At 34.9% G+C, this 12,872-nt stretch overlaps 1 protein-coding gene across 1 annotated transcript; it reads right to left on the bottom strand.

Annotated features, from left to right (window-relative positions):
• Positions 1-6,419: 6,419 nt before the first annotated feature.
• LOC11435514 (oligopeptide transporter 5) lies at positions 6,420-12,156 on the bottom strand. Its single transcript, XM_003617803.4, has 6 exons — positions 11,988-12,156; positions 10,924-11,372; positions 10,702-10,799; positions 8,156-8,728; positions 7,790-8,057; positions 6,420-7,594 (listed from the first exon to the last, which is right to left on the bottom strand). Exons 1-6 carry the CDS (start codon positions 12,052-12,054, stop codon positions 6,791-6,793), a joined length of 2,259 nt encoding a protein of 752 aa, XP_003617851.2. The 5' UTR covers positions 12,055-12,156; the 3' UTR covers positions 6,420-6,790.
• Between the last annotated feature and the right edge of the window lie 716 nt (positions 12,157-12,872).

Here is a 12,872-nt window from a genome sequence, read left to right as displayed (position 1 = left end):
GTTCCGAGTTTAGCTCAGTGTTGAAAGCTGAAGCATGATTTTGTTCTGATGTTTCCAATTCAAGAGAAGATGTGACAAAATGTTAATGGAAATGTTAAGAGAAGAGCTGAAGCATGGTTTTGTTAAGGGAAGGAAGAATTGAATGGGAAAAGAATTGAGAAGCAGTGACGAAATGAATAGAGAAAATGGTCTTAGGGGTATTTACGTCATTTTGCCGCGCTGTGATAGAAGGAAGGGCATTTTCGTCTGTTCAAGCCAAAATTTGTTGGGTTAGACTGCCACGTCAGCTATGTTATACCCTGTTTTTGGACCTAAAAATACTGGGTCCAATTTCATTTCAAACTTTGTCAATTATCAAATTTCAACTGCACAGTTCAAATTGTCTCTGCCTCGCAGTATTTTCAATCACAATTTTACCTATGTTTTTCTTGCATAAAACCTTTCGAAATGTCTTTACTTGTCTTGTAAGTCATTCAAAAGTGTCTCTGAATCATTACATTGCTTTTTCTACAGTTTATTTCAAAATTTGCAAAAAGTCGTACAGAAGGGTATTTTGGTCATTTCCTGCAGTGGGACCCATTTTCATCCTTGTGACGGTCTCTGAGTCTTTTCAGATTGATTTTTAACATTTCATCAGTAAACCTTGTTAAATTCATTTCAAACTTGCATCTGAGTCAGTGTCAAGTCAATTTGAATCTGTTTAGGTCATTTTTAGCCCTAGGGGCATTTTGGTCATTTCACACAAAATTTCGGCATAGAGAGGTTACTTTGAAGTACCTCATTTAAGCCATTGGTTCGTTTTAGTCCGTTTTGCCAATTTTATTTTTTTTGTTTTGCTTTACGTTTGGTCAAATTACGTTTTTTATTCAATTTTATTTTTAATTGCATTTTGGTCCCTCAATTGAGGTCCCAAAATTGCATTTTTTGTCCAAACAGTTTTTAATTTCATTTCAGTCCTTACTTTCATTTTTCAGTCCGGTCCATATATTTTTCAAATTTGCAAACAGGTCCTTCAAGTCAAATTACAGGGCAGCGCCCCTTTTTCAGTCCAATGCCACATGTCAGCTTTCTAATGGTCCAAGATCACACATGTCAGCTATAAAAGGTGTACAGTGCCACAGAGATCCATTAACTACACGCCAACTCATAAACACAAATCCAATTTTCTCTCTCTCAGCAATTGAATCAAAACAGAAAATTTCTCAGAATTTCTCAAGAACACCAAGAACACAAAACCCTAACCGTTTCCAGAAACCCTAAAATTCATCAGAATCAACAATTTTTGGATCAATTCTCAGAGATTCTGTAGAATCTTCATCACTGAATTGATCGTTTCTCTGCAATTCCGAACGCGAGCTCGCATTGAAGCAAGCTCAAGCGTTGATCACAGAGAGGAGATCAGAAGAGGGAAAGCAAGTTCAAGCGTATAATCACAGAGAAAGAATCGGAGAAGATGAAGGGATTAAGCCGGTGAATCACCGATTTATTTTCGGTCCAAAGAACAAGCAGAAGAATCAAAAATCATCAAGAACAGAATCAAGATTTCCGAAGAATCTCATAAAACCTCCAATCAAAAACTTCAGGTAAAACTCAAAACTCCTTTTCAAAAGTGATATCATAGTTTAACCTGTAAAATCACGTGAACAAACAGAATCCAAAAGTTTCCAGAATCAAAAAACTAAAACCAAACCGTAAACACCAAAACCTAGATCCATAAGGATCCAAGTTTTGAAAGCAAGAACAAGCACCAGAGAAGTGATAAACGACGAAACGATGTAGATCCTTAAAGATATAAACATTTTCTTAAAAAAAAAAGATCAAAAAGTTAGTTTCAAACCGTGACACAAAATTTCAGATCTACAACGATTCAGACCTTGCATGTAAAATCTAATGCCATATTCTTGTTTAGAACGAAAAAGGATGTCTTAATCTGCAAAAAATTTTGAAAACGGAGGAGTTTCTCATCTCCGGTGCGGCGGCGCCGCCCTGTTGGGCCGGCAAACCACCACACCGGAGCGGTGAAGCTCACCGGAGAAGACAACCGGAAGAGAGGAGAGAGGTGAGAGTTTCTCTCACTAGGTTTAGGGTAGAGAGAGAGAGGAGAAGGAAGAATGGACTGGACCGGTCCTATAACCCTTTTATAACCAGCTGAACCGGACCGGTCCAGCTCTGGTTCGTTTTCCCTCAATCTAGACCGTTGGATCTAGGGTTCCATCTCCTGGATCAATCCAACGGTCCCTGTACTTTCCTGTGTTTTGGTGTTGGGCTTTGGGTTGGGCTTAGGCTTCTTGTGCGTTTCTGCTCCTTTTCTTGCTATCTGCACCGTTCTTTTTGCTATCTGAACCTGTTTCTTGCTCACTTTTTTTTACAAAAAATTCCAAAAATTACTACATGTTTTTACCACTTTCTTGATGATTTTTAATGATATGTTGCTTGCAAATAACTGGTAAAAATATGTGCATAGGCCCCTTGTTCAATTTACTTCTCTAGTTAGCTTTTTCATGATTTTTAGGTTGATTCTTGTCCTAAGAATTTTAGTGCATAGCATGGCTAATTAGAATGCATTTTCATGATAGATGTGATGATAATCCAATGATTGTGCCACTGTTTTCATTTGGTTTATACTTGTTCTTGCATTATAGGCCATTTGTTACACATTGTGCTTGATAAATTCTCATGTTTTTACCCCTTTTTATTGCATATTCATTTGGTGCATTTTTCATCATTCCCATTATATTTTTCCTTGTTTCACTAACATTTTGTTCCTTATGTGACTTCACTCATAGCATTTCACTATCTCCTCCACTTTCTTTAGCTTTAGCATTTATTTTTTGCAAATTTTAATTCATTCGGTGATGTAATTTGTTATCATTGGTTTGTAGCTTGGCAAAGAGGCCATAGAATGTATTTAGGCAATTTTTGTAATATGGACTGTGGACACTATGGCGCACCGGCACGCACACACTCACCCTAGATGTATGCCTAGGATTGCATGTGTAGATGTATGGCTAGGATTGCATGGTTAGATGAATGCTTAGGTTTAAACACCTAGAGAAAATCCATTTTTTTCCAAAAAAATATGCAAACAAATTCGCTTCAAATATTTTTCATTAAAATGGAGTCAAAACTCCAACAATTTTTCACCTTTTATTTTCTTAATAAAATTCTCAAATAAATCTAATCATTTAGACTTTTTGCAAAATCACTAAACAAACCCCCACTTTTTTTCATACTCTAATGCTCATGAAGCCTCTCAATCCCCTTCTTCAAAATCATTTTTAAAATTTAAAATCAAACAATCAAAAAAAACAACAAGTCTTTTTAGCAAGAACTACGCCGGTTTTGATCCCGTAAAACGGTACGTAGGCAAGGGACTTTAACCCCTCCAAGCCGAAATAAAATCAAATTCTACTTCTTCTCACCCCCATTCTTCACTAATCACACCTTCATTTTTTTTTTACAAGTAGGCAATAAAAATAAAGCGTAGAAATAAACTTAGGAGAACGGTTCTTATGGAGTACCATAATCGCTCCGGGTGCCTAACACCTTCCCGTAGCGAAAACGACCCCCGAATCTAGAACTTTTTAAAGGGTTTTTCTCCTTTTACCCTTTCCAAGAAAAAAGAGAGATATCAACGGTCAAAAGGTTCAAGTCCAATTAATGGCTTGACACCCAAAAACCATGATAACAAGCTAATATCTGACGTGGCAGTGATTACCTGTGATGAGGGACAAAATTTTAAATGATTAACATTTGCAGGGGCAATTTGCCAGGATTAGCGATTACAGAGACCAATTTTTAAATGACTGATAGATTTTTTAGCAAGTGTACTAAAAATACTATCGAAGTAGTAAAAATATCGTTCCCACGAGGACTATGTTAATCTCAATTCAGCAATAAAGTAAATATTTAAGATGTATAAAAGTTCTTTTGAATTGCCACTAGGCAGTTGATTTGTTTGATTGCAATAAAAGTAAATAACAGAAAATAAAGATAGTTTTGGAAAATATATATGAGAGATGAGACTAGGTCTTTTGAATCATCTATGTTTCCCTAATTGGTATACTGCACCTATTCTTATGAATGATTTTCTAGTTCCACGATAGTTAACAAAATAGTCCTAATCAATCTCTTGAGTTAGGACCCTCTTCTCATATTACAGTCCCTAATTCCTTAGGTGAACTAATATTCTTTGAAGGTTTTAAGCACGTTAACCTAATATCACTAACAAACGATTATCCATTCCTAGACTAACCATGTTTATTAGAACAATTCAATTAGGTCTAAGTCGAAAGCTAGGGTCAGTAGTCATTCGTTCTCACTAAATCATGTTTATATTTGATTAGGATATAAAAAGCATTAAGAACAATTGAATTGAATAAAAACTAGATTGTCATTCACAATAAATAGAGTTTCACTGCAACTTGGTTCAATTAAGGTTACACAAAATCATCTCACACCTAATCAAGAGAAATTAGCTAGACATAGAGATACAAATAAAGAGCGTGAAAATAAAATTAACCATGACCATGTTGTTCCTCAATTCTTTAACAGTGGTTCGTGAGCTTTCTTTTCCAAAATCTCCTTCTCGTAATCCGTGCCTGCTCCTTTTCTTCTTCTTCCCAAAACGTGATCTAAAGATCTCTCGGCGTGATGGCTATTCTTAGGGTTGGGAATAGGCCAGGCCAGGCCAGGCTTTGATAGGCCTGAGCCTGGCCTACGAAATTTTTTGCAGGCCTGAGCCTGGCCTATGGCCTTTCATAAGCCTATTTTTTTGGCCTGGCCTGACCTATTTAAAAGCCTGGCCTGGCCTGAAAGCCTATTTACAGGCCTACTTACTATTAAAGTCGCTAAACATTCCATTTTATCTACTTTTAAATAGGCTTAATAGGCCTCAAAGCCTATTTGAGTGTAAGACTTGTCTATCACTATAAGGCCTTAAAAGCCTATTTCACCATAATGCTTTAAAGCCTATTTAAAAAGTCCACTATGAAGCCTAACATGCATAAACAAGCCGGCCTATTAGGCTTCATAGGCTTTTTTGATAGCCTAAGCCTGACCTATTTACTTAAATAGGCTTTTTAAAAAGTCTAAGCCTAACCTTTTTAATAAACAGGCCAGGCCATAGGCCCCTGTAGGCCGGCCTGGCCTATTCCCAACCCTAGCTATTCTCCTCTGCCAAAACGTGAATTCTTCATGTAGTGTAGCTGCCTTTTTATATCATTATGTAACCTAGTTAGCAAGTCATTGCATGTTACCTTTTCTTTCTTTTGGATCAAACATAAGCCCATATGACTTCTTAAATCCATTGCTTCTTGAAACCTCCTGTTTTGCTCTTTTTATCATATTTTCTCTTGCTTTCATTTCTTTCCTTGTGCCACATGTCCCTAAAATCATGTCACGAAATAGCTATCGTGACACGATTTAACCAATGTCGAATGAACCTCATCATGTGCTTCAAATCGTGACACGTTTTCAACAATCGTGACACGATTTTGCTTTCTTCAAAATCTTCTATTTTTCTTGTTTTCTTTGCTGTTTAAGCTTGCTTGTGAACTCAAAATATCATGAAAATGACACTAAAAACAGTGAATGACTGACTGTCATCAATGACCCCTAATTGCAGGGATGAAACACATACTTAAGCCTTTTCCATATACATCATATGGTAAAGGTCATACTTATATGACAAAAAAAAAAAAAAGGTCATACTTATATATCATATAGTTAATGAGATTTTATTTTGGAAAATGCTTAAGTGTGCGAATTTATTTTCGCACTATCTGCGAATGAGTACATACTGCCTCATGTGATTCACGCGAAATTATTTTCGTGCCAAACATTATTATCCTTTTTTTTTTTTTTTTTTTTTTTTTAGGAATCAAGTGTTTGTGCACTTGAAAATCCTTAATCTCTATGACAGTGTAGAACTTTTTAAACTTGCACACAAGAGTCAAAACACGTCCCTTCTCCTCCTATCTTATCCCCTTGTTCTCAATTATAAATTCTGTAAAATCAATAAAAAATTATAAAGATTAAAGACTAATTTTGTTTCAAACTTGAACAATGCTCATGAGAATTAGCAAAAAGTTTCCCTATATATTTTCTTTGGAGTCTATCATCAATCTCACTTAAATGATTACTTGAAATGTTACTGGCTGACAAGGTGTTGGGGTTAAAGTAACTTCATCTTGAGAAAACTACGTTAGACGTAAAGTTTGGCACTGTGTTGCAGCAGTGAAAACACGTTGCTGATAGCAGAGAAAACTACAGTTCGTGCGTTTTGTGCAAAAATATATTCGCACCATATAGCACTGTTCTATTGAAAATGTTCAACTTCCAACCATTATGCTTGTGGCTATTGTGAATCGTTTCAAATAAATTGCTTACTGTAGGAGAACAAATGGTTTCAAATTTCATTGGATACAAAGAATCTAACAGTGGTTTATTCAAACTATTTTGCAATTTGTACATCCTGTTCAACTTTCTACCGTATCTATACAATTGGCACAGATAGAAATTAAAAAGTAGAAACTATGTTAATTACAATGCTCTCAATTAGCAGATATAAGACTATAATGCAGTGGAATTTCAACAAATTACTATTATCCACAACACACTATTTAGTATAAATTGCTGTCAAGTAACTGCTATAGAAGCGCTATAGCCGGATTTTGAACAACCAACCAAAGATTTTCTGCAGCTGACGACACTGGTTAATTATTCTTCAAACTTGATGTATATTTTCATGACTAATTAATGAGGATATAAGAGATCGCAAATATGGCGCTCAAAAGACGGGACATCCCTTGGTAACAATACCAGGAGCTGTAGGGCATTTAGCCAAGGGACAATGATCATCTGCCTCAAGACCCCACCAAGTTGGACCAAAGACATCATAAGATTGAAGTGAAAAATAGAGCAACACAGCCATGAAAGCAATACCAGCATCCAAAGCAGCTGAGAGAATGTAAGTGTGTCTAGCCCACCATGCCTTGAAATTTTTGTAAACATAGAAATTGAAGAAGATTCCAACTACTCCCCATGAAATATAATTGATTGATCTAGCTGGTGGTATACCACTGGCACCTCCAATGATAAGTGGCATGTTGATGAGTTCAATCCACTTGTGGTTCGGGTATTTGCGAGCTAGAAGCCACACTGGAACAGGCGCAAGTAGACCGATGAGGAAAAACCAATTCATTCCAGGGTAAATTCCATCCTTGGTAAACATCCTTTGTGGTCCTACTACTCCCCATATGATTGAAGCATTGTAAAACACATCATCACCAGGACAAGTCCATGGACTACCCTCAGGCAACATTGATGCATCACATATGTTTGGAATAGTTGTTAGAAGCCACCATGCTGTGCTGAAGTATACACTTGAAGCAACCAAAGTTCCTACCAATTGTACTATGAACATAGCTTTTGGAGGAATTTTCATGTAGTGTCCTAATTTGAAGTCTTCAAGGAAACTAAGTGCCTGTGCCATGCTGATGTATCCATAAGTCTTGAAGGCTACATTAGCAAGAGGCTTTCCGGGGTAAAGGAACCCAATGATCAACTCTGTGATCACATTGAGTCCAGCTTGCTGCACAACAAGTAGTAACTTTCTGTTTAAGAAATACAACCTCACAAGGCACAACATGTTTTAGTTTTTATTTTTCTTTCTACTTTTGTTTGAAAATCAAAATTATCTATTTACCACGATCCCTTCGCCTGAAAACCAGAGTGTTAAGACAAAAAAATTACTTGGTTACCAGAGGGTTAAGAAAGAAAAAATCACCTGGTTTGTTGTTGCTTGGATGACACCAATTGGCAAAGTGAAAACCAATGCAATTAATAGAGAAAGCAAGACTCCCCACCAAGGAAGTTGGAGCTGCTTGCCAAAGCCTTCACAACACGCCAAGGCCAAAATAACCATAAGAACCAAAATGATCATGAACCACCACTCAGGGACTTGTTCATAGTTTCTCTTCATGAGTCTTGTATGTACGTCTCCAGCGTTTTCTTTTAGCGCATTTGTTGTCTTCCTCCACATCTGAATAATTGTTCTTTCAAATTCAGTCACCAAATATATAGTTAGATGGTTTATCATAAAAGTTGCATCAATAATACATAATCAAAGATTGCAGAATCTAAGGAAACATACTTTCCATGGAAGAGGCAAACATGCGATACGGTGGCGGTGAGAGTTGCAAAACTCAATCCATAATCAAATGCAAATATGATACTAAGATAGAGCTTGCTGTATTTGTTATAAGCATCCATATCAATTTCAAAGGTTGCTTCATTAAGAATCCTAGAAACATTATATGTTGCACCAGTGGAATCAAATGTGTGAGAACTGATGAAAGGAAACTTTTTGGCCTCATAAAAGTTGTTCCAATAGGAAATGGGAATGATAACATAGAGAAACAACACAAATCCAACCAAGACGTTAATGATGGCAAAACCAGGAACAGCCAAAGGACTTCCTGTGAAACTAACAACAGTGTTCCAATCAAGGGAAAATGCACCAATGCCAAGACCCTTCATTCCTGAACCAATCTGCTGAGCAGTGACTGAGTTTTTCCATATCAAGCAAACAACAGATATGGTTGATATTCTTTGGAAAAAGTAGCCTGGAATAATGTAATAACCAAAGCTAGCCACAAAGATTAGGAAAAAGAATTGTAGCCTAGTGGTTCCTCCTTTAAGCCTCTTTTCTTTTTCATGAAATGCCCTGTGTCATTCAAGATATTCATTTACCAATGAGAAAATACAAATTAACATCATAATCCTAAATAGTAAATATATGTAGCACATGCATACCGATAATAAATTGAGAAAATTGATTTAATCTAACCAAATGTGTCGGTGTCCGACAATAACATGTGTTGGCACTTGCAATCATAATAGAAGGTTCTACATACACAAAATTCATTCTACATAACAGTAAAAGTATATATATATTAAAAAAATATATAAGTAAAAAAGAGAGGAAAAATTGTTTTAACTTTTAAGTAGCATTGTTAAGTATTAGTGCATTTATCATTACCATAAATATAAAGTGAAAGATATATTAACTTTTTGCTTATAAATATGACCGGAGAAAATATACTCGTTTTACTACAAGTTTACTTTACGAGAGTAACCAAAAAATGTTTACTTTAGGAGAGAAAATTATTTAAAGTTTAATTAATGTTTGAATACAATAGTATTTTTTTCACTAAAGAGGGCAAGGCCCAATCAATAATAATATTTATTACAAATTTAAAATAAAAAGTAAAATAATTAGGGGAACATTGCAAAATTAAATAATTAATTAATGTACATGGAAATTTGAAATGGATCATATAAAAAAGGACAGAAAAACTCACGAGGGTCCAATATTAAGAGACAAAGAATTAGTTAATTAGCTTTAAATATTTTCCACTGACATGAAAGAAAAGCAAGAATTTGCAAACACAATCATGATGGAAAAGTAAATAAAGAAAGAATTGTTTTTTTTGACATTGAATACTTCTTATTGAAACAAGTAAATGATCAAATTACTTCCATCGATAGTTAACTGCCTCTGGCATATGAGCCGACAGTTAACTGCCGCTTGCTCCTCCAGAGTGGCTTTGCTGTTTTTTATTGTGATTTTACGCGTTTCGGTTGAAAAATTAAAATAAATCGAAACTTATTCAGAATTCTACGAAACTTTACTGACCCTCTATATATAATTTTTTAGAGCTGTGTGCAAAAAACCAGATCAAAATACAATTTCTAGGTCGATGTTTTGGTTTCTTGAGTTATTGACGCATTAAAAATTCATATTTAATCCATCCGTTGTCGACAAATTCTAATTTTTTGCGGGAAATGTTTTTTTTTATGTTCTTAATATGTGTACCAAAATAATGAAAAAAATTCAACCTCTATATAACTTTTCCGGACACGTAGTTAAAAAAATATTGCAATTTAATGCGTTTCAGTAAAAAAAATCAAAATAAATTGAGAATTACTCGAAATACTAAGAAAATTTAGAGATCCTCTATATGTATTTTTATAGAGGTGTCTGCAAAAAAACAGCTCAAAATTTAATTTTTAGGTTGATGTTTTCGTGTCTTTAATTTTAGGCGCGTTAAAAATTTATATTTAATCCCTCCCTTGTTGAAAAATTCAAATTTTTTGTGGGAGATATTTTTTCGGACTCGCACTTGAAAAAAATTACGATTTTGCATGGTTCGGTCGAAAAATCAAAATAAATTGAGACTTAGTCGAAATGCTACGAAACTTTATAGACACCTCTATATAAATACATATAGATGATGTGCAAAGTTTCGTAACATTCCGAATAAGTGTCGATTTTTTTTTATTTTTTCAATTGCGATTTTGCGCGTTTCGGTCGAAAAAAATAAAAAAATCGAGACTTATTCGGAATGTTACGAAACTTTTTACATCATCTATATGTATTTTTATAGAGGTGTCTGTAAAGTTTCGTAGAATTCTAAGTAACTTTCGATTTATTTTGATTTTTCTACTGAAACGCGTAAAATCATAATAAAAAGCAGCAAAGCCGGCGGCAGTTAACTACCTCTGGAGGAGCCAGCGGCAGTTAACTGCCGGCGCATATGCCAAAGACAGTTAGCTACCGCTGAGGGTAATTTAGTCAGTTACTTGTATCAATAGAAAATATTCAATGTCAAAAAAGCAATTTTCATAAAGAAATACCTGAATAGAGACACTTGGACAAGATTTGAAGGCCACCACATGTAGGGAGAGTCCACAAGGAACCTTCTGAACATACCAGCCCATCCATAACCAAGCATCTAAAAAATTCAAGGACAAAAGAAAATTCATATTTTTTACTATCACTTTGTTTTGGTTGGTTATAATAAATTGAAAAAAAAAAAAATGCAGATGTTGAACATTTAACAAAACAAAATTGTTCACCTGGGTTGTTATTGCTAGCAAAAAAGCAGCAATTGGATTGATATTCCTGTGGTAGAAAGCCTTAACAATAGTGATAATGTTAATGGCATAAACACCGCCAGCTCCAGCACTAGCAAAGATGGTAATGAGGGCATGTTCCTTCAAATTGAATGGTCCAGGATTCAATGTGAAAGACCATTTAGTGAAGGGAACTTTATATATTGTTGTTGGAAGTGTTGCAGCCATTAGTTTTCCAATTGGGAGAGAAACAATCTGTGCTGAGACAGCAGTGATAGTCAGAGGGTTGGTTCTGTACCCAAAGAATTGGTTCACAAAGGCAAGGACAATGCAACATGCCAAACCAATAATCCATGTCCTAAATGTCAGTGCTGGTTGTGTTGGGTCGTCTGTTGTTGACACTGTTAGTCTGACCTGCTCTATTGGAGAATCATCCACTTCTGTGTCATCATCTGCATCAGCACAAACTCTAACATTAGATTCACACACATATAACAATAAGAACAACTATGAAGCATTGACACTAGCACAAACACGGCTCAAAACCAGTATGTGGCATTTGGATACTAGACATGCCCTTAATCTGAAGTGTTTATTGTTAGGTGAATTCAGATATCTATGCCGGTATGCAAAGACTAATCTCTCTCGAGATACTAACATCTATTTGAGGGGTTAACATTTTTCAACAAATGTTCTTACATATATACACCGTTCCGATATCAAACATCTAAACACGTACTTATATTTGGATTCACGATTTTAACAAACACTACATTTGGGAACCATGAATTTATGAATCTCACCGCTCATCCAAACATCTAAGCATCTAAAATTTCACACCATGATAAAGAAAGTAATGAAATCAAAGTTGCTTCACATAACATATAACATATTATATTAATATAAATTTGCTTTTAATCATTCAAAAACCATGTGAAAGTTATGTACAAAAAAAATATTAAGACAATGTATGAGCATTTGAACATATATTATATTTATGAATCTTATTCCATATAGAAAGACAATAATTATAAGAACAAAACTAAAGTTTACAAGAAAATGGTAACCTGCAATGGCAAGTTTGGATTCATCATGGTCATGGGCAGGTAATGTATCTTGGACGACCCCTGCCATTGGAGAGACAGGAATGTCCTCGAAGAAACTGAAACCAAATGTGTGTGTTGGATATTTCTTCCCTCCTCTCTATATGTTCTCTCGCAAGAATGTCTCATTGTTAGAACCTTTTTAAAAGGATGATGTGATACACAAATACCAATTAACTGTCACATTTTTTTATTGAATAAAGTCATAAACTGTCACAATTGTTATCTATATGGTAAAAAGTATTTAACTTGTTTCTTTTCAAAAAAATAAGTATTTAACTTGTTTTGTGGTGTTTATTCATTTTTTTTTTTGAAAGTAAGATTGAATGTGACACAAAATCTTGCAACGTGAGAAGAGAAAAGTATGGTGATTTTGAAGGTGTTTATTATAGAAAACTTTTATTTACATGACTTGGATTGACTATGAATTTTAAGATTCTTTGCGGTGAAGAGGTAGTTAGTTACTGACTCTTTGTGGAACTTTTAAGTACATACATGAGAAATTTATGCAAAAATTAATTTATGCCAACATTATCACCACCATAGGCAAAGCACCACTTCACATTCACTCTTATGGAAAATTAAATACTCATTGTATCCCCATTATGAGGGGTGTAGTGGAGTAAGATTCTTTTTAAAAAAGGTAAAAAAAGTATAAAAATCAATAATTAATAAAAGGTCATTGTAAGTTGGTCCAATTGGTAAATAGTGGACGCATATTCATTAATGTGACTAGTTCCACTCATGGGAGGGAGTATATATTGAAGGTGAAAAACACAAGAAGGGGGGGTTGAATTGTGTTTTCTTTTTCTCTTAAAAAATACTTCTTCTGATAAAACTTCAGAAGCA

Source organism: Medicago truncatula, chromosome 5 (genome assembly GCF_003473485.1).
Source record: "Medicago truncatula cultivar Jemalong A17 chromosome 5, MtrunA17r5.0-ANR, whole genome shotgun sequence".
Lineage (NCBI taxonomy): Eukaryota > Viridiplantae > Streptophyta > Magnoliopsida > Fabales > Fabaceae > Medicago > Medicago truncatula.
Note: the sequence above shows the minus strand (reverse complement) of the source record. Positions and strands in the feature narration are given on the sequence as shown.